Source organism: Sciurus carolinensis, chromosome 11 (genome assembly GCF_902686445.1).
Source record: "Sciurus carolinensis chromosome 11, mSciCar1.2, whole genome shotgun sequence".
Taxonomy (NCBI): Eukaryota; Metazoa; Chordata; class Mammalia; order Rodentia; family Sciuridae; genus Sciurus; species Sciurus carolinensis.
Genome location: NC_062223.1, coordinates 688,590 through 704,986, shown reverse-complemented (window position 1 = coordinate 704,986; position 16,397 = coordinate 688,590). Strand labels below are relative to the sequence as shown.

Genomic DNA, 16,397 nt, shown 5'->3' with positions numbered 1-16,397 from the left:
GGCTCTGCTGCCACAGCAAAGCACCATGGACAGGCCGCTTAGACCCAAGGCCCATTTTCTCAGTTCCAGTTGGAAGTCAGATCAGGGTGTCAGCAGGGCTGTGCTCTGGGAGACCCCTTCTTGAGTGCAGATGGCACCTTCTCTAGTCTCTTCTAGTGACACCTTCACAGTGCCCCCATCATTGCCATCCTGAGGCCCCACCTCCAAATACTCTCCTGTTGGAGGTCAGGGCTTCACATGAAGATGTGGGGACACAAACGTCTGACCAATGGCGATTCTGTCAGCTCACACTGGAATAAGGCCTCTGAGTGCAGGAGGGGAGTCCCTCTGACTGGGAGGAGCCCTGCCCTCTACTGAGGTCCGGACAGGGGCCCACACAGCTCCAGGTCTGCACCCGCCACACCTGGCAGGACAGAAAGGCTGAGGGAAGAGTGCTCTGTGAGCCAAGCTGTTTGCCCGTGGCTTCTTTGGTCTCTGAGGCTGGTCAGGGGTGGTAGCAGTGCAGAGGGGCTCCAGGCTCTGCTGCGGTGTGCCAGCCCCTTGCGAGCCTCCCAGAGAGGGGTCCTGGTTTCTGCCAGCTGGGCCCTTCCCCTGAAACCTTGAGCTGGACTCGGCAGAGCATGTGGCTACTTGGGGATGGGGCAACATGCTGCCCAGAGGGCCAGACCGTGGTGGCTGCCTTAGACCACAGGACAGGGACAGCCTTTCCTACTTGAAACCTTCCATCTTTGGTCCTGGTTTGTGCCCCAAGAAAAGCAGCTTCTATAAGGTCGTAGGTACCCACCTATTCCCCAGCTGGGCTTGCTTCCCCCAGGGGCAGAGCCTCCAGCTGGCTCTCCATTCTGAGGTCTTCAGGGCTCCTCACATCTCTGTCCTCAGCTCCCATTCCCCACCCTGCCATGTTCTGGTGTCCTAGTGAGGGTAGATTCTGTGGCAGCCTTGCCCTGGAAAGCGTGAGCTGGAAGGTCAGCCAGCAGTGAACGCAAGATGCTGGAGCTGGCTGGCCCCAGGCACGAGCGTGTGGTCTCTAGACCTTTCAGGGCAAGCCTGGCCTGTGACTGCAAGTGGGTATGTGGGTGGGTTGAGGGTGCAGGCCCCTGACCTAGAGAGCTTGGCTGATGGCAGGACCCCACTAGGGGATTTGGAAGGCCAGACCGGGGAGGGCTGGAATTTGCCTAGAGGGCAGTGCCTGGCCTAGCTGCACTAACTGGTCAGTCCTCCTCTGTAGCCCTTGTGGTCTTCTGGCCTCAGGGTGCAGGCTGCCTTTAGCCTGACCATACCAGGGCAGGAGTTCATTTAGGAGCTTCCAGGCTGAATTCGTGCCACATCCCTTGGTTAGATGTAAATGTTGCAGCAGCTTTGTCCTCCCATCTGAAGGGGCCTGTTTGTCTCCATTATGGACGCTTGGGGTGTGGGCAGCACTGCCGTCAGACTGCAGAGACCCACGTATTGCCTCCTAGCATTGCAGGGGACTGTCCTGATCCCTGGGGGCTTGGTAGGGTGTGGCTTCTCGACTCAGCCTTGCAGCGCCTGGTGGCCCCTGCCTGCCACACAACTCCCACCGCACCTCACTGAGCCTCCAGGTTCCTGCGGTCTCTCAGGGACTGTTCCACCCCTGAGGCCCCAAGGGCCTGGGCAGGACTCAAGGTCTAGGCTCCAAGCAGCCAGCCAGGCCATAGGTGTGTGGGCTGTGGGCACTCACTGAGGGCCTGCAGGGGGCATCCAGCATCCCAGGATCCCCCAGTTTGAGGATGCCTCTCCCTTTCTGTCAGAGGAAAGGGCAGATAAGAATGAAAACACTCTGTCCACCCCAGCACTGACACGCAGCACTGTCAGCTGGCTTCAGGTCTGTCTCTTTCCAGAGGTGAGGACGTTTACAGGAAAGCTGAAGGTGCTGCCACTCCCTTGTCCCTGTGCTGTGCTGCCGTGGACTCTGCACTGCAGCACTGGGCGGCAGCATGCGCTCTTCCCTTCTCATCTCCCCAGCTCACACTTCTCAGTGTGGAGTGGCCCCAGGCCATGACTGGGCACCACCGGATGTCGCGGGGCCAAGCAGGCGGGGCAGCCCCAGGTACGCTGGTTGTGGTGATTCTAGGTCAGGAAGGAGCTGATGCCTGAGGGAGGGGCTGCTGTCCAGAGATGGTAGAGGGCCAGGTAGGCGAAGTGGACGTCTGGATGGGGTGTCTGTCGGCACCCCTCAGGAGGCAGGTGTGCCGTCCACAGCACCTGGGCCACTTTCTGTGCCACAGCCATACAGCACGTGTGCCAGCCATCCACCTGCCCTGGCACCCCCTCCTGAGCTGGCCAGACCCGTCCCCACAGGGCCCTGCCTTGTCCCTGCAAGCCAGGCATCTGTGCTTCCTCTTCCCTGTGGAGGTCCAGTGAAGGCCTTGGCAGCCAGGCAGCTCCAAGTGGGCTTGGTGCTGGTGACCCAGGGGCTTTGGTGCAGAGCTGGGGTGGGCAGTGCCCCTGGTGCCCTGTCTTGGGTGGTCCCAGCCCTCTGCAGTGGTGAGGTCTCTGCCCCAGGCTTCTTGCTGTTCCTACCCCACGTCCATTGCTCTCAGCTCGTTCATGACTTGAGTGGCATCCAGGTCACCCCTCATCCATCGTCCCCTGCTTCGGTCTGCATGTCTGTCTCATGAGCCACAGCATCCCTGGTGAGGCAAGAGGTATCCCAGAGAAGGGACATGGCCACGGTAGCCCTTCCTCTGCCCATCCACCTGAGCTCTCAGAAGCAGTGTGAAGGGCAGAAGTGATCTTCCAAGACACCGTCCCCCACCCCTCAGCCGTTATTAGAGTGTCCCTTCCAAGGAATAATGAGCCAGTGAAAACAAGCCTGTGTACCCAAGCAGGTGAGCAGGAATACCCTGTGTTTAAGGTGAGCAGGGCTCTCTGTCTCTGCCGCAGTGCAGCTGGCTTGGGCTCTGGCTGTTGGCCAGTCTCTTCATTGGTACTGGGTCCCCTGAAGCTGTATCCTCCTCCTGCCTGGCCTGCCCAGCTGAGCCGGGGAGGGGTCAGCGACAAAATGCCCCAGATGCTTCAGTGACATGAGGTGGGACTCGGGGACACACCTGCCTTCATAAACAGGGATCGGAACTGGCGGATGTTTGTGGGTTCCTGAGTGAGCATCCCACCTGGGGGTAGGTGGGCCTTCACAACGTGTAAGCTTTTCCTGGAGCCAGAGGGCTATTTCTGTGGCTCCTCAGAGGCTGCATACAGCCTGGAGTGTTCTAGGGAATTTGCTTGAGCTGCTGTCCCTTGTGCTGGGGCTACACCAGGCCTGTGAGCAGGCCACTCTGAGCCCACCCTGGCACTCAGGTTCCCACCATGGGACCCCGTCTGGGACTGGGGATGCCTGGGTTTTGGCTTATGCAGGAACATTGAGCAACCCAGCATTCTTCACAGAGAAGAGGCATCCTCTTGTCCACTCATGTTGTGAGGGGGACAGAGAACCTGGGGCATGGCTTTGTTAGGGGCAGATTGGCTATGCTGGACCCTTGGGATTGGGAGCAGAATCAGGAGCCCGTAGCTGTAATGCATAGCAGATTGTGGTTACAGGGACCTGGGCCCCATGAAGAAGGGTGGATGTCCCTCACTGGCTGGTCCCTGTGGGCATCAGAGGCCTTTGTAAGACAGGCCTGGCCCACACGTACCCACTAATGGAATTGTCCTGAAACTTAGCACCTGGAACTGCCCAGCCCCTGCCCCTCTTCCTCCAAGCCCTCCAGAAGCCAGAGAGCAGGACATCTCTGCTGGTCTCTGACGTGTGGCCCTGGCCATGCAGCAGGCCATCCCTGTCATCGAGGGAAACTGACCCCCATATGGCAGGGAGAGAGGTGTGGACTGGGAGCCCTATACCCAGCTTGCTGCGACCCTGGCTGGGCCCAGAGAGCCGCTGTGAAGGGGCTGGTGGGCTGTCTCGTTCCAGGACTGACCAGCTGGGCATGTTCACCCACAAGGAGTTTGAGCAGCTGGCCCCCGTGCTGGATGGCTTCAGCCTCATGACCTACGACTACTCCACGTCGCAGCAGTGAGTGTGGTCTTGTGGGGCCACAGAGTATAGCCAGGGCTCTGAGGCTGCAGGCCCACACCTGGCCTCTTAGGCAGGCACCTTCCTGCCCACAGGCCCTGCTGCTTAGCCTGTCCATACTCAGGAGGGGTGACCTGTGAGGGGCCCTGTCTGGGGTGGAACTGTCACCAGGGGCCACAGCATGGCCTTGCTGTTGACTCTGTCCTCAGGCCTTGGCCTGAGCCTACCTGGCTCTTGGAAGACCATGTGAAGCAGCCGGAGAGGCACCTCAGGCTGTGTGTCTGCTGAACCCTCCTCCCTGCCCTGGTCTAGGACTGCTGCCTGCCAGGCTGGGCACCCCTGGGTCCTAGTGGAGGGACCCAAAGCCACTCTGCCGTGACCCTCTACAACAGAATCCATCATTCCTGTTCTTCCCAGTTGGTTTTGTTTATTTTGTTTGGTACTAGGGATTGAACCCAGGGGTGCTCTTACCACTGAGCTGCATCCCCAGCCCTTTTCTTACTTTTTGAGATAGATTTTTGCTAATTTGCCCAGGTGGCCTTGCACTTGTGATCCTCCTGCCTCAGCCTCCTGAGTTGCTGGGACCCTAGGCCTGTGCCACTGTACCCAGCTTCTTCCCAACTCTTGAGGGTTGTGGGCCACAGGACAGAGGGAGGAGACACTCCAAGTGGACGGGCCTGGGTCTGTGCGGGGCTTCCCGCCTGTGCTGGAACCGTCCCTGTCGCCCCACAGGCCTGGCCCTAACGCACCACTGTCCTGGGTTCGGTCCTGTGTCCAGGCCCTGGACCCCAAGTCCAAGTGGCGGAGCAAGATCCTCCTGGGGCTCAACTTCTACGGCATGGACTATGCAGCCTCCAAGGATGCCCGCGAGCCTGTCATTGGGGCCAGGTGAGCTCAGGGCCCTCCTCATCACTTCCAGGACATCACCAGTGGCCAGTGGACAGGGTGGGGTCTGGTCCCCTTGGGCTCATGGGCTCTGGGGCTGGTGACATGGCATCAGCATCCTCATGCCTCAGTTCCCTCCTGGGGTGGCTGCAGCATTGGTGCAGTAGCCTGGGGATGCAACCACAGTGCTGTCCCCAAGTGTGTTGACCACCACTGGCCTTGGGAGTGGAGCACAGCCGTGGCTGTTGCTGTATGCGTGACGGGCTCAGGTTTCTGTGACTGTTGCCTGGCCCGCGCCATGTGGACCGGGATCTGCTCCTTTTCGGACCCTCTGAGGGTCTTCAGCATCTCTTGCTGTGTGGTTCTGCTGGTGTGGAGCCCATTTCTGTCAGCCCTGGGATCTGTTGCCTCCGCCTCCCCCTGTGCCTCCCGGTGCTTGTGGCCCCTCACCACCGTCGAGGTTCAGCATCTGCTGCTGGGTTCTGAGCCATGTGGTCCTACGCGTCCTGGTGCTCCTTGTACCTGATGTTCCTGAGCTCGCTTGGGTCTGTGCACACATCCTCTTTATCACACTTGGGAAGTTTCCATAGTTTGTTCAGTTCTCTGGACCTCTCTATTTCTGCTCCTGCGAGGACAGCCAGTGAATGCTTATGTCAGGGTGGTTGGTAGCTCCTGAGCCTTGTTCCACTTCTGGGTTCTTGTTTTGGTCGCTCTTTGTTTCTGTGTTTGCTCTGGTCGCCCAAGTGCACTGGTGCTGCCTTTGCCTGGCCCACCCTGCCATGTCCCACCTGGAACCTTTGCTGGGCCCACCCTGCCACCAGTCCTGCCCAGAGCTGTCCTTCACCTCGCAGGCTGTGGTCCATTTTACGTCCTCTTAGACTTTTGCCCATGTAGGATCCAGTTATTGTGACAACTGATGTCCATCTGCTGTTCCTGACTTTGGGTTGTTTTGGTCAGTGTCTGTGGTGGCCTTCTCCTTGGTCAGGGGGCCTTTGGTGCAGCCCTGTAGACTGGTGTTGGATTGGATAGCAGGTGTTGCAGGTCTTGCCTGTGGGAGCTGGGTGGTCGGGTGTCCCTGTGACTCTTGGTGTTGTTCTGGGAGCACTTTGGCTGGTCAGGTGTCCCTGTGACTCTTGGTGTTCTGGGAGCACTTTGGCTGGTCGGGTGTCCCTGTGACTCTTGGTGTTGTTCTGGGAGCACTTTGGCTGGTCGGGTGTCCCTGTGACTCTTGGTGTTGTTCTGGGAGCACTTTGGCTGGTGGGTGTCCCTGTGACTCTTGGTGTTGTTCTGGGAGCACTTTGGCTGGTCGGGTGTCCCTGTGACTCTTGGTGTTTTTCTGGGAGCACTTTGGCTGGAACTCCTTCAAGCCGCCCACATTCTGAGTGGCTCTTTCCCTGAGGATGGTGTCTGGGGACAGAGCTGGTATCACTGCTTGCTGAGCTCAGCCACCATTTTTCTGTGGATCTGCAGGGCCCCAGGCCCGCTCTGTGTGGGCAAGACACGCGTTATCCGTGGTAGCTGAGCAGAGGCCAGGCCATTACCCGGCCTCGGATGCTGAGGTCCTGGCTGGCCCTTGCTGTGGTGTTTCCCTCCGGCTGGTCCCTGGGTCAGCCACTGGCAGGACTCACAGGTTCTGGGGTGGTGCCGCTCTACAGTGTCCTGCTTCTGCTCTGAGGAGTGCTTTTAGGGCCAGGACCACCCTCACTCGGCCCTCCTCTGCTGGTCCCTCCATGGTGGGCTGTCAGGGTAGGTTGTGCTCCAAGACAGCAATGGGAAGGGTGGTCCCACTGCAGGGCTTGCTCCCCTTCCACACGCACACTCCCCTGTGTCCACGGGTTGATCCTAGGATCTGGGGTCCAGCACAGGTCTGAGCTGATGGCCATTCTCCTGACTGCTGACATGTACTCTCTATCACGGAACCTGGCCAGACTCTGTAGGCAGAGTAGGTAGGGGCGCTGGCTGAGAATGGCCTGGGCAGATGGCACTGGTGACGGGAGGCAGGGCAGCAGCCTAAGGCCCGGTGGCCCACCACCTGCCTTTTCCGCAGGATGGAAGAGGTCAGCCTCATAGCTGTGACCTGTGCTGGAAGACATGGGTCTGCCGCACGTGGAGGGCTCCTCCCACTCCTCCCAGGACACCTCTGGGACAGGCTGGTGCTGCGGACCCGTCTCCCTCTGTCTGCCTTCTGACCAGTGCTGCTCTGTGCATGTGCCAGGCCATGGACACCTGCTGTGTGGCCCTGCTGCTGGGGAGAGAGCATTGGCCAGCACAGACATCCTCCCTGGGCAGCCGGACCCCTTCGTGGGTGGGGCTTTGAAAGGGAGGCAAGGGTGGCCTCTAGTTGCCCTCTGTGCGTGTCCACTTGGACTGGCATTGCTCGTTCCACTCGGTTAGTGTTCTCCTCCTCTGGGGTCTGGGGTCCAGGTGCTGCAGGCTGGCTCCTCCCAAGTGCTGGCTTGCAGGCAGCATCTCCTCCCTGTGTCCTCATGGGGTCCTCTGCCAGTTTGCCCTGCTGGCCTCTCCTTTTTCATTTTGATGGTACCGGGGGCCAAACCCAAGCCTTGCTCCCCCTAAGCTCACACCACTGAGCTGTACCCAGCCAGATTTCTTCTTGAAGGACGGTCCTATTGGATCAGGATCCATCCTAATGGCCTCCTTGTAACTTAATCACCTCTTTAAAGGTTGTCTTTCCAACCGTGGATATGTCCTGAGGTAGGAGTAACCTCACACTCCAGTGTGTGAACTTGGGGACACACACTCAGCCCGAAATGCCGTCTGAGGGTGAACAGATGATCCAGGGAGCATGGCCCAGCAAGAGCTGCTGGAGGGGTAGTTGCAGCCGTCTCACGCCAGCCGACATGATACAGGGCACCCAGTCTGCACAGATCACAGAAGGCATCGGTGGTCTCCTGGACAGTGCCTGCCCTTGATTGTTCTGAGAAGGGCTGGGGCTTTGGAGGTTCAGAAATCCTGATTGCTGGGGTGCACGCTGACTGTGGGTATGCAGGCCTGTGTGCCACGTGCGTGTGCACATACACAAGGACTGCCTTCAAGACTCCTGGCTTTGTGGGGGTTGGGAAGGAGGGTCTGCCTCCCAGTCTTCACCCCAACCCAAAGTGCCCCTCACTAATGACCCCTGGGCCTGGGTGGTGCAGAGGTTGGGCTGGACTTGGGCCGGCTCACGGGGAGCGGGTGGGCTGGGAGACTGTCAAAGGACTCTGCCTGCCCACCCTCACCTTGGTCAGGCAGCAGCACCTTGGCCAGCTCAGCAAGGTGCCTCCCACAAGTCTGGGATAAATGACCAGCCCAGGAGATTTGTCCACGTGTCCTCCTGTGACCACAGTGCCGTGGGAGGAGAGGGTGTGTCCCCACCTCAGTCCTGGCCTGTGCTTCAGTCCTGCAGCAGAGGGCTTAGGGGACACAGGCGGGATGGCAGGCACTGCTGCCTGCAGGCACGGGGACCTGACCACCGCCAGAGCCCGTCCTAGGGGTTTTCTGGCTCACTGCTGGGGCCCCTCTAAGTGCATGCCCCAGGGCCTCAGGATGTCCTTCCCGACCCCACCGTGGCCTCTCACCACCAGCACCCTTGCCCACACCTCGTCCCACTTATCCTTTTCAGCCCCCATGGTCCTGCTCCAGCCTGGTGACCTCCCTGTTAGCAGCTCAGCAGCATCAGGGACTCCCTGGCCCTGCAGTGCACAGGTCAGACAGGACTCCCATCCTGGGGTGTCCTGCAGGATCCTCTCTCCAGCCCCTGAAGCGGGCTTACTCACCCCCACTTTTCTGGAGCAGCCGCATGTCTTGGCACCTCTGCCTGCTCGTGCCCTAGCTCTGGTGACTGACGTGGGTTACATCAGCTCAGAGCTGCCCCCTCCCTCTGTCCTCTCCTGCTGCTGGCACCAAGACCCTGTTCCTCAGTGAAGTCCCCTGTCCATTGCAGCTCTCCCTGCAGCCTAGGCAGAGCAGGGAGACAGCTTTAGCCCACCCTGCTCCCTGCATGGCCATGTACTGCCCAGCAACACTGCTCGCCAGGCCCCCCACCCAGGCATCAACTTTCCCAGAGTGGAGTACCTGTCATCCCACCTCTGTGACCTCCCTTCAAGATGGAGGCACATGCCTATAATCCCAGTAGCTCAGGAGGCTGAGGCAGGAGGATGGCAAGTTCAAAGCCAGTCTCAACAACTTAGCAAGGCCCTAAGCAAGTTAGTAAGATCCTTTCTCTAAGATAAATTATAAAAAGGATGAGCTGGGGAGATAGCTCAGTTGATAGAGTGCTTGCCTCACATGCACAAGGCCCTGGGTTCAATCCCCAGCGCCCCCCCCCAAATATATATATATATATATGAAGGACTGGGGAGGGCTGGGGCTGGGGCTCAGTGGTAGAACACTCACCTAGCATGTGTGAAGCACTGGGTTCAATTCTCAGCACCACATATAAATAAATAAAAATAAAGGTCCATCAACAACTAAAAAAAAAAAAAAAAAAGAAAAGTACTGGGGATGTGGTTCAGTGGTTAACACCCCTGGGTTCAGTCCCTGGTAGGGGGGTGGGGTCTTCAAGGCAGAGAGCAGGACAGGAACTCAGTGCATCTGGGTGTTCCTTCTTCCCATTCTTGTTGGTCTTTGACTCTGAGAGTATTCAACCATAAAAGTCTAGGACACGTGACAGACTCCCACTGCCTCCCCGGAGCTCACCCGCCTGGTCCCTCGTGCTGGAGCATCAGCCTGCCTGGTTCCTGGGTCTCTGTGCGGCCTACTTACCGTGTCCTCCCGAAGCCATTGATGTGGATGAAAGGCCCTCCACGCCCATCCCCTCAGTGTCCGCAGCGGGTGTCCTGGGCTCAGTTGACCTTCTCTAACCCAACGGGTGACAGACGTGAGTCAGGTCTATCATCATGGATCTCAGTCCTCTGCAGCAGGACAGTGAGCCATGGGGTTTCCACCTGGGACATTGCTTGACTCCACACTTCAGGCCTGAGGAACCCACAGAGAAGGACCTGGCTTCTGCTAAGAAGAGCTGTCAGGCCTGAGGAGGAGTTTAAACCTGCGACTCCAAGGCCTCTGGCCTGCGGTCTTGCTGTCACAGGGTGAGCTTGGGGACGTGGCTGTCCTTGGCCCGTCTTCCTGTAGAAAGGCCTGGGCCTGCACATGGGCAAGGTTTCAGCTGTGCCCACTAGTGGCTGTGGGCCGGCTCTGGAGTCCCGTGCTCACTTCTACGCCCAGACAGGCCCTGGCTGAGGGTGGGCATCCTCGGGCCCACCCTGCAGGCTCAGGTAGTGGTCACCCACTGGAGTCACTCTGCCCACAGGCCTGCGTGAGGCCTGGCTCTTGTCAACAGGACTCACAATGACCCCAGTGCCAGCCTCAGCTGTGTGTGGACAGTTGTCGGGTTTGTAACCTGGCTGGCCGCCCTGTGCCCTGGTCTCCAGCTCTGGTTGGGCGCAGCAGGCCATGCACCCCTGTGTACCCCCCAGCAGCCAGACCCGCCCTGCCTGGCCCTCCCAGAAGAGTGAGCATCTGGGTAAGCAGTGCTGCCCCTCGTGGGCTGCCCACCTGCAGTGGACTGCCGAGACTCGTGTGTGGAACAGGCATGCAGGCAGGGCCCTGCTAGCAACTAAGGCTTCCAGGGACCTGGGCCATAGGTCGCAGCCTCCCATAGCGGGCAGCAGCTCTCCCTCTTGGGCCAAATCCTTTTTGTGGAGGAAAATTCAGATGGGAGAGGTCAACAGAGAGACAGGCAGAGGTGTTCTCTGCTCTTAGGGCCCAGCTGCAGGCACCCTGGCCCCCAGCTGGGGATAGCATCAAGGGGAGGGCCATCTCTCTCTGCAGGGGGCAGGGAGGGGATAGGGGACATGTCTTCTCAAGGACCAGTCCCTCCATACCAGTAACAGCCAGGCATGAGGCATGGCTGAGTCCCATCACATGCGTTGCCCAGTTCTTTGAGAATAAAACTGGCCTCTTGGTAACAGTCCAGGCAGCCTCCAGCTTGGCCCCAGGCCCTTCCCAGGGTATCAGGGTCAGCTGCCTGGCCATCTGCTTGGCCACAGAGCCAGGAGCCGTGGTGGGGGCAATTGCCAGCTCCCTCAGGCTGGCGGTCACGACTACAGTCAGAGCTCTTGACTATCTTTAAAGTGGTCTGGGCTCCCTCCACTGAGAAGCCGGGTCTCCCGCGAGTGGGCCTGGTGCCCATTTGTTAAGCGCCCCACACTCCCCTGGTGAGCTGAGACGTCTCGCGCGGTCCAGAGGCTCTGCCTGGCTTAGCCAGGCCCAGGTGCAGAGCAAGGTGGCTGGCAGAGCCACGCTCCATCACGCCACGTGCCTCGGTCTCCTCCCACAGGGGCCGTGCGTTCTGAGCTGGGAATGTCCCTGTGGGGCCACTCCCTTGCCCCTCGCTGAGGGGAAGCGGGCTTGGGTGTCCCTGCCTATTCCCATGCTTGGCTGACCAGCGTAACCACATTGGTGACATTGCCGCACCCTCGGGCTCTCAGGCACTTCCTGGATGGCTGTCCACTCACCCCTGTCCCAAGGAAGGTGTCCCTTGGTAGTACACTGCCCCACCTCTGGGGTATGCAGCTGTTCCCAGGGAGCCAGCTGACTTGGTGGTGTGCTGGGTCAGCAGTCAGCCGGCTGGCTGGTAAACTGCTGATGCCCACCACACAGGGAGACGTTAGCAGTTACATGATCCCATGGAGGCCAGTGGACCCAGGCAGCAGTGGAGTGGGCAGCCCTGTGGACCCTAGGGGTACCACCGCCCTGGCCCACCTCTATCCACCATGTCCCCACCAAGCTCTGTTGTAGGTATCTGGTAAGCAGTCCCATCCTTGGGTGAGAAGTTTCTAGCCATAGTGGGGTGCTGCTCCTGGGTACAGATGAGGTGGGTGTGTGGCTCTCACTCTGCCCTCTCCACCTGGCCCAGGGGAGTCTTCAACCCTGGCCTGCTGAGATCCTGGTGCCACCTGAACCCCTCTTTCTCAGCCTGAGCTGGCTCTGCATGTGGAGTCAAGATGTCCCAGTGCATTCTGGTCAAACCATCTTGCTTAGCCTGCTACGTGGCCTCTGCTCTTTCTCCTGAGCAGATCCAAAGAGAAAACCACCTGCTGCCCACCAGCTCCACATGGACAGCCCAAGGCACTGGCCTCATCACCAAGGAGGGATGCCCATTTTGGTGGGTGACCAGGGCTCCCACTGGACCAAGGCCATGAAGTTGGCCCCAGCCAGTTCAGGGCATTGGGGATGCCTGGCTTCCTGCCCTACTGGGACATTCCTAGCCCTTCTCCTTTGGCACCATCATGGCAGCGTGTCAAGCAGCAGGTCAGCCCTCAGTGGACCCTCTCCATTCTACAGGATAGAAATTGCTTACATTGGGCTTGAATAGGAAGGGACTGAGCTGCCACTTCAGCTGGTGTGTGGAGTTGCAGCCCAGAGCCGTGTTCCTGCTACAGGCTCCACCATGGGAGGCTGAGGACTCTGCTGTGGTTCTGGTCCTGGGTTGGGAGTCTGTCTGCCCTTGTCTTCCATCCACCTGCGGATGGGAGGACTCCCCAAGCTCTGGGCTGAACCCTCTGTCCACGATCCTGCCTCCCCTTCCTGCAGTGCTTTCTCCAGTACGTTAATAAGCTGGTCTCCATGGAGGCCCAAGACTGTTTCTCCCTGGACAGGCAGGATGTCCTCTTTGTCCCTGGTGATTGCTGAGTGCCGCTGGCCTGTCTTGATGGGTTTTCAGGCACAGGATCTCTTTGACACCCTGACCCTTTGAATGTGAGGTCTGTAACTCAGGGAGGGTGTAATCCAGGTGCATGACTTCCCCGTTTCAGAGCCTGCGGTTCCAGGGTGCTCACTGTGTCACAGAGCTGTGCCACCCTCACTGCCAGCCAGTGCCTGAAGGCTTCTTCACCCCAGCCCTACCACTCTAGCCTGCATCCTGTCCCTGTGGACTTGCCTGTTCTGGACGTTGCCTGTGAGTGGACTCGCTCAACATGTGGCTGAGGCCTTTGTAGTTAAAGGAAGTGCTCAGTCCTCACTTCTTTTGTGCTTGAGTTGGAGCCACACTGTGTTGCCCAGGCTGGCCTCTGACTCCTGGGCTCAAGTGACCTCCTATCTCAGCCTCCCAAGTGCTAGTCCCCACCGCACTGAGCTTCCCAAGATACTTACTGTCCCTTTACTCTCCCTCCTCTGGTCTTCTGGGCCCCTGTCTTCTCTGTGTCCCTTCCTTCCTCCAAGGCAGGCCTTTTGCCCAGAGTGCCTTTCTCCCCCCACTCCCTTCAGTGTGGCCAGGCCAGCACCTGCTGCCCACAAAGGCATGTGTGACCCTTGCTGTTCCTCTTGGGAGCCTGGCCCATCAGGTAGGGCTCATTTTACATGCTGACCATGCTTCTCAGGGGTCTCATGTGAGACCTAGAAGACCCAAGCCCAGGCCTTGCTCTGCAGTGTTGGGGTGGGGTGCCCCGGTTCAGCCACAAGGCTGGGTAGCCCTACCCCAGGCGTCACTTGTCTTCCTGCAGCCCTCTTGGATTGTCTTTCTACTGTGACGTCCTGAAAAGGAGTCCAGTGCTCCCTGGGGTCCTGGCTGCCTGCCTCACTCCTCCAGGGGATAGCAGACCTGGAGGAGTGGCCACAGAAGCCCCCAAGAGGAGCAGCATGTGGCCAGAGCTCTGCATAGACCTGAGGACCACCTGTCCTTCAATTACCCCACACATCCCAGACTTCTCCCTCTGAGCCACTTGGCAGACATGGGATCAAAGGCTGTCAACTACCTCAGCACCTTCAGTGGTAGTGTAATAACGGGTAGTCCGGCAATTAGGTAGTTAGAGCTGTTTGCTGGGCCCAGGGAAGCAGATCCCCCAAACCCCTTAACTTTTCCCAGGCACCTGTGTTCCCCTAATTGCTTCTGGGCTTTGGCAGGGCCTGGACTAGAGGGGTTCCCAGCAGGGGCCAGTGAGGACCAGAAAGGTCTGGTGCTGTACAGCTGAGCAAAAAGTGCCCACAGACCTCAGGTGCAAGTGGCACATGGCTGTCATCCTGGGTACTCAGGAGGCTGAGGCAAAAGGATCACAAGTTCAAGGGCAGCCTGGGCAACTTAGTGAGACCCTGTCTCAAAAAGGGCTGCAGGTATAGCTCATTGGTAAAGCACTCCTGGACTCAATCCTCAGACCACAGATAAACAGCAACCAGTGCCCACAGGGCCATGGTACAGGGCTGCTTGTGCCACCCAGCAGGATGACCTCCTGGCGGAGGTGGAGCTGTGACCACAGGCACTTGGAGGAGGTTCAGTTTGGGCCTGGGGGCTGCGGTACCCCTGGTTGAGTTGGGACTACTCCCACCACCATGCCGTATCCACCTTCCCTAGTGTTCGTCCCACATCTTGCTTGGGGTCTGGGAGGCCTGGTCCCAGAGTGGCTCCTAACCCGTACTCCACAGGCTCTGGCATTCTCCAGAGCACTGCTGGACAAGATGGTAGTCCCTGTGGTCTGGAAGAGCCCCTGGGGGCAGTGAGCCTCTGTCCTGCTCAGGACTACAGCTTCCTTATCAGAGCCTCTGCTACCCAAGCCCCAGATCCTGCAGGTGTCCATGCCACACAGCCCAGGGCACTGGGACCTTCAGCTGCAGCCCAGGTGCCCTGTGTGTACTGCCCTCACATGGCAGGCACTGGTCTTGCCATCTGGACCAGGGAAGGGTCCTCCTCCTGCAGACTTCTCCTTCCAGAGCCATCTGTTCCTGGTGCTGGTGGCCCACAGCCTCGTGGGGCCACCAGCCCTGTTCTGGAAGGTGCAGTATGGGCTATGCTGCACTCTTGGACCCTCCACCAGCTTCCGGAAGGTCTTGTCCTGGCCCCACACCATGGGAACAGCCTGCACAGTGTGGGTAGAGATGGTCTTCAAACCACTGGCTCCTGATGCTGAGAAGGCCTGCTGTGGTTCTGGACACAGGCAGGATTGTCCGCGGTGCAGGCAGGTGGCAGAGGGAGGCCGGCTCTGGAAAGCCTGAAGACTACTGCCCAGTGTCCCTCAACCCTGTGCCTGCCGCTGAGTGGGGCTGCCTAAGGCCTATCTGGCTGGCCTGTCACTGCGACTTCTGAGGTGGCTCTGGGGCCTCTGGTGTTTCTGAAGTGTAGGACTCACTTTCAGGACTGGGGTCTTTAGACCTGTAGGGGATGTTGATGAGGCTGGGCTGAGGCATGGCTGGCTCCCACACCCACCACCTGTCCTCTTTAGGTACATCCAGACGCTGAAGGACCACAGGCCCCGCGTGGTGTGGGACAGCCAGGCTGCAGAGCACTTCTTCGAGTACAAGAAGTGAGTGGGGCATGTACTGCCAGCCCAGCTGTGCACAGGAGGCCCTGGGAAGGGTGGAGGTGAGGGAGCAGCAGGGACCAGGGCCAAGGTGGGAGGAATGCAGCCCCACAGCCTTGGCTGGAGCCAGAGAGATGGACAGACCCTCTTGTCCTGCAGGAACCGTGGCGGAAGGCATGTCGTCTTCTACCCGACTTTGAAGGTACGTGCCAGATGAGCTGGCTGCAGCCCAGGGCAGGTGGGACAGAGGCTTTGGTCACAGGATGCAGCAGGACCAGCCCTTCCCACATGAGGGCCCTTGCCTGCAGTGCCAGCCTACCCTGGGGCCCAGGCCACTCTCCCTGGTGTGTTGGTGCAGAGCTAGGTGGGCCCACACCTCTGTCTGTACCCACAGTCCCTGCAGGTGCGGCTGGAGCTGGCCAGGGAGCTGGGTGTCGGGGTCTCCATATGGGAGCTGGGCCAGGGTCTGGACTACTTCTACGACCTGCTGTAGACTGGGCAGTGGCTCCAAGCTGACGTGGACTTTCTAAGCCCCAGAGCGACTGGTGGGTGAAATACAGGCCTCTGCTGTTGCTGTGAGTGTCTGCTGTGGTCCCTGTCCTGGCAGGATCTCTGGGACAAGAATTCATCCCCTCCCAACTGGGCCCTCACCACCGCCTGCTGTGGGCTCAGGGCTCAGGCTGGATGGGGGCTGGAAGCTCTGAACAGTGCCGGACTTGCCACACCCAGACTCAAGGCCTCTTTGGGGACGGCCTGCACCTTCAGTCACCTGGCCAAGTGCCGGATACCTGCAGCAGGCTCCCGTGTACACTCCACTGAACCTGGTGTGACTGGATGTGGGACAGGGTCAGCCAGCCTGTCCCTGAAGCACTGGCCCTGTGTGCAGCCCAGCCCTGCGCCCTCAGTGGCAGTGGGGCAGCGAGGCCTTGGTACACCTCTGGAGTGGGCTCTGTCATCCTGTGTGCACGTGGCAGCCACTCAGCAGCAGAGGGAGACACACCTGTCCCCATGAGCGGAGTGCCAAGGAGGTGTGGCAACAGGGTGGGTCCAGCAGAAGTCCAGGCAGGGCTTCAGGTGGACCCCTGGAGACACTGAGCCTCACCTGGGTTCTGGGCAGGGGGTTTCCCTTTTTTGCTGTGCTGGGAATGGAGTCCAGAGTCAGGGTAAAGTGGAAGCTGTCCCAGAACTGACAG

At 59.4% G+C, this 16,397-nt stretch overlaps 1 protein-coding gene across 2 annotated transcripts in view; it reads left to right on the top strand.

Annotated features, from left to right (window-relative positions):
* Chid1 (chitinase domain containing 1) overlaps positions 1-15,783 on the top strand; it is a 34,231-nt gene extending 18,448 nt beyond the window's left edge. For both annotated transcript variants that reach the window (XM_047516179.1, XM_047516178.1), the window contains 5 exons: positions 3,929-4,030; positions 4,763-4,918; positions 15,127-15,207; positions 15,364-15,406; positions 15,599-15,783. In XM_047516179.1, coding sequence (XP_047372135.1) covers positions 3,929-4,030; positions 4,763-4,918; positions 15,127-15,207; positions 15,364-15,406; positions 15,599-15,697 — 481 coding nt within the window. In that variant the 3' untranslated portion in view covers positions 15,698-15,783. The remainder of the gene's footprint in view (positions 1-3,928; positions 4,031-4,762; positions 4,919-15,126; positions 15,208-15,363; positions 15,407-15,598) is intronic.
* Positions 15,784-16,397: the final 614 nt, after the last annotated feature.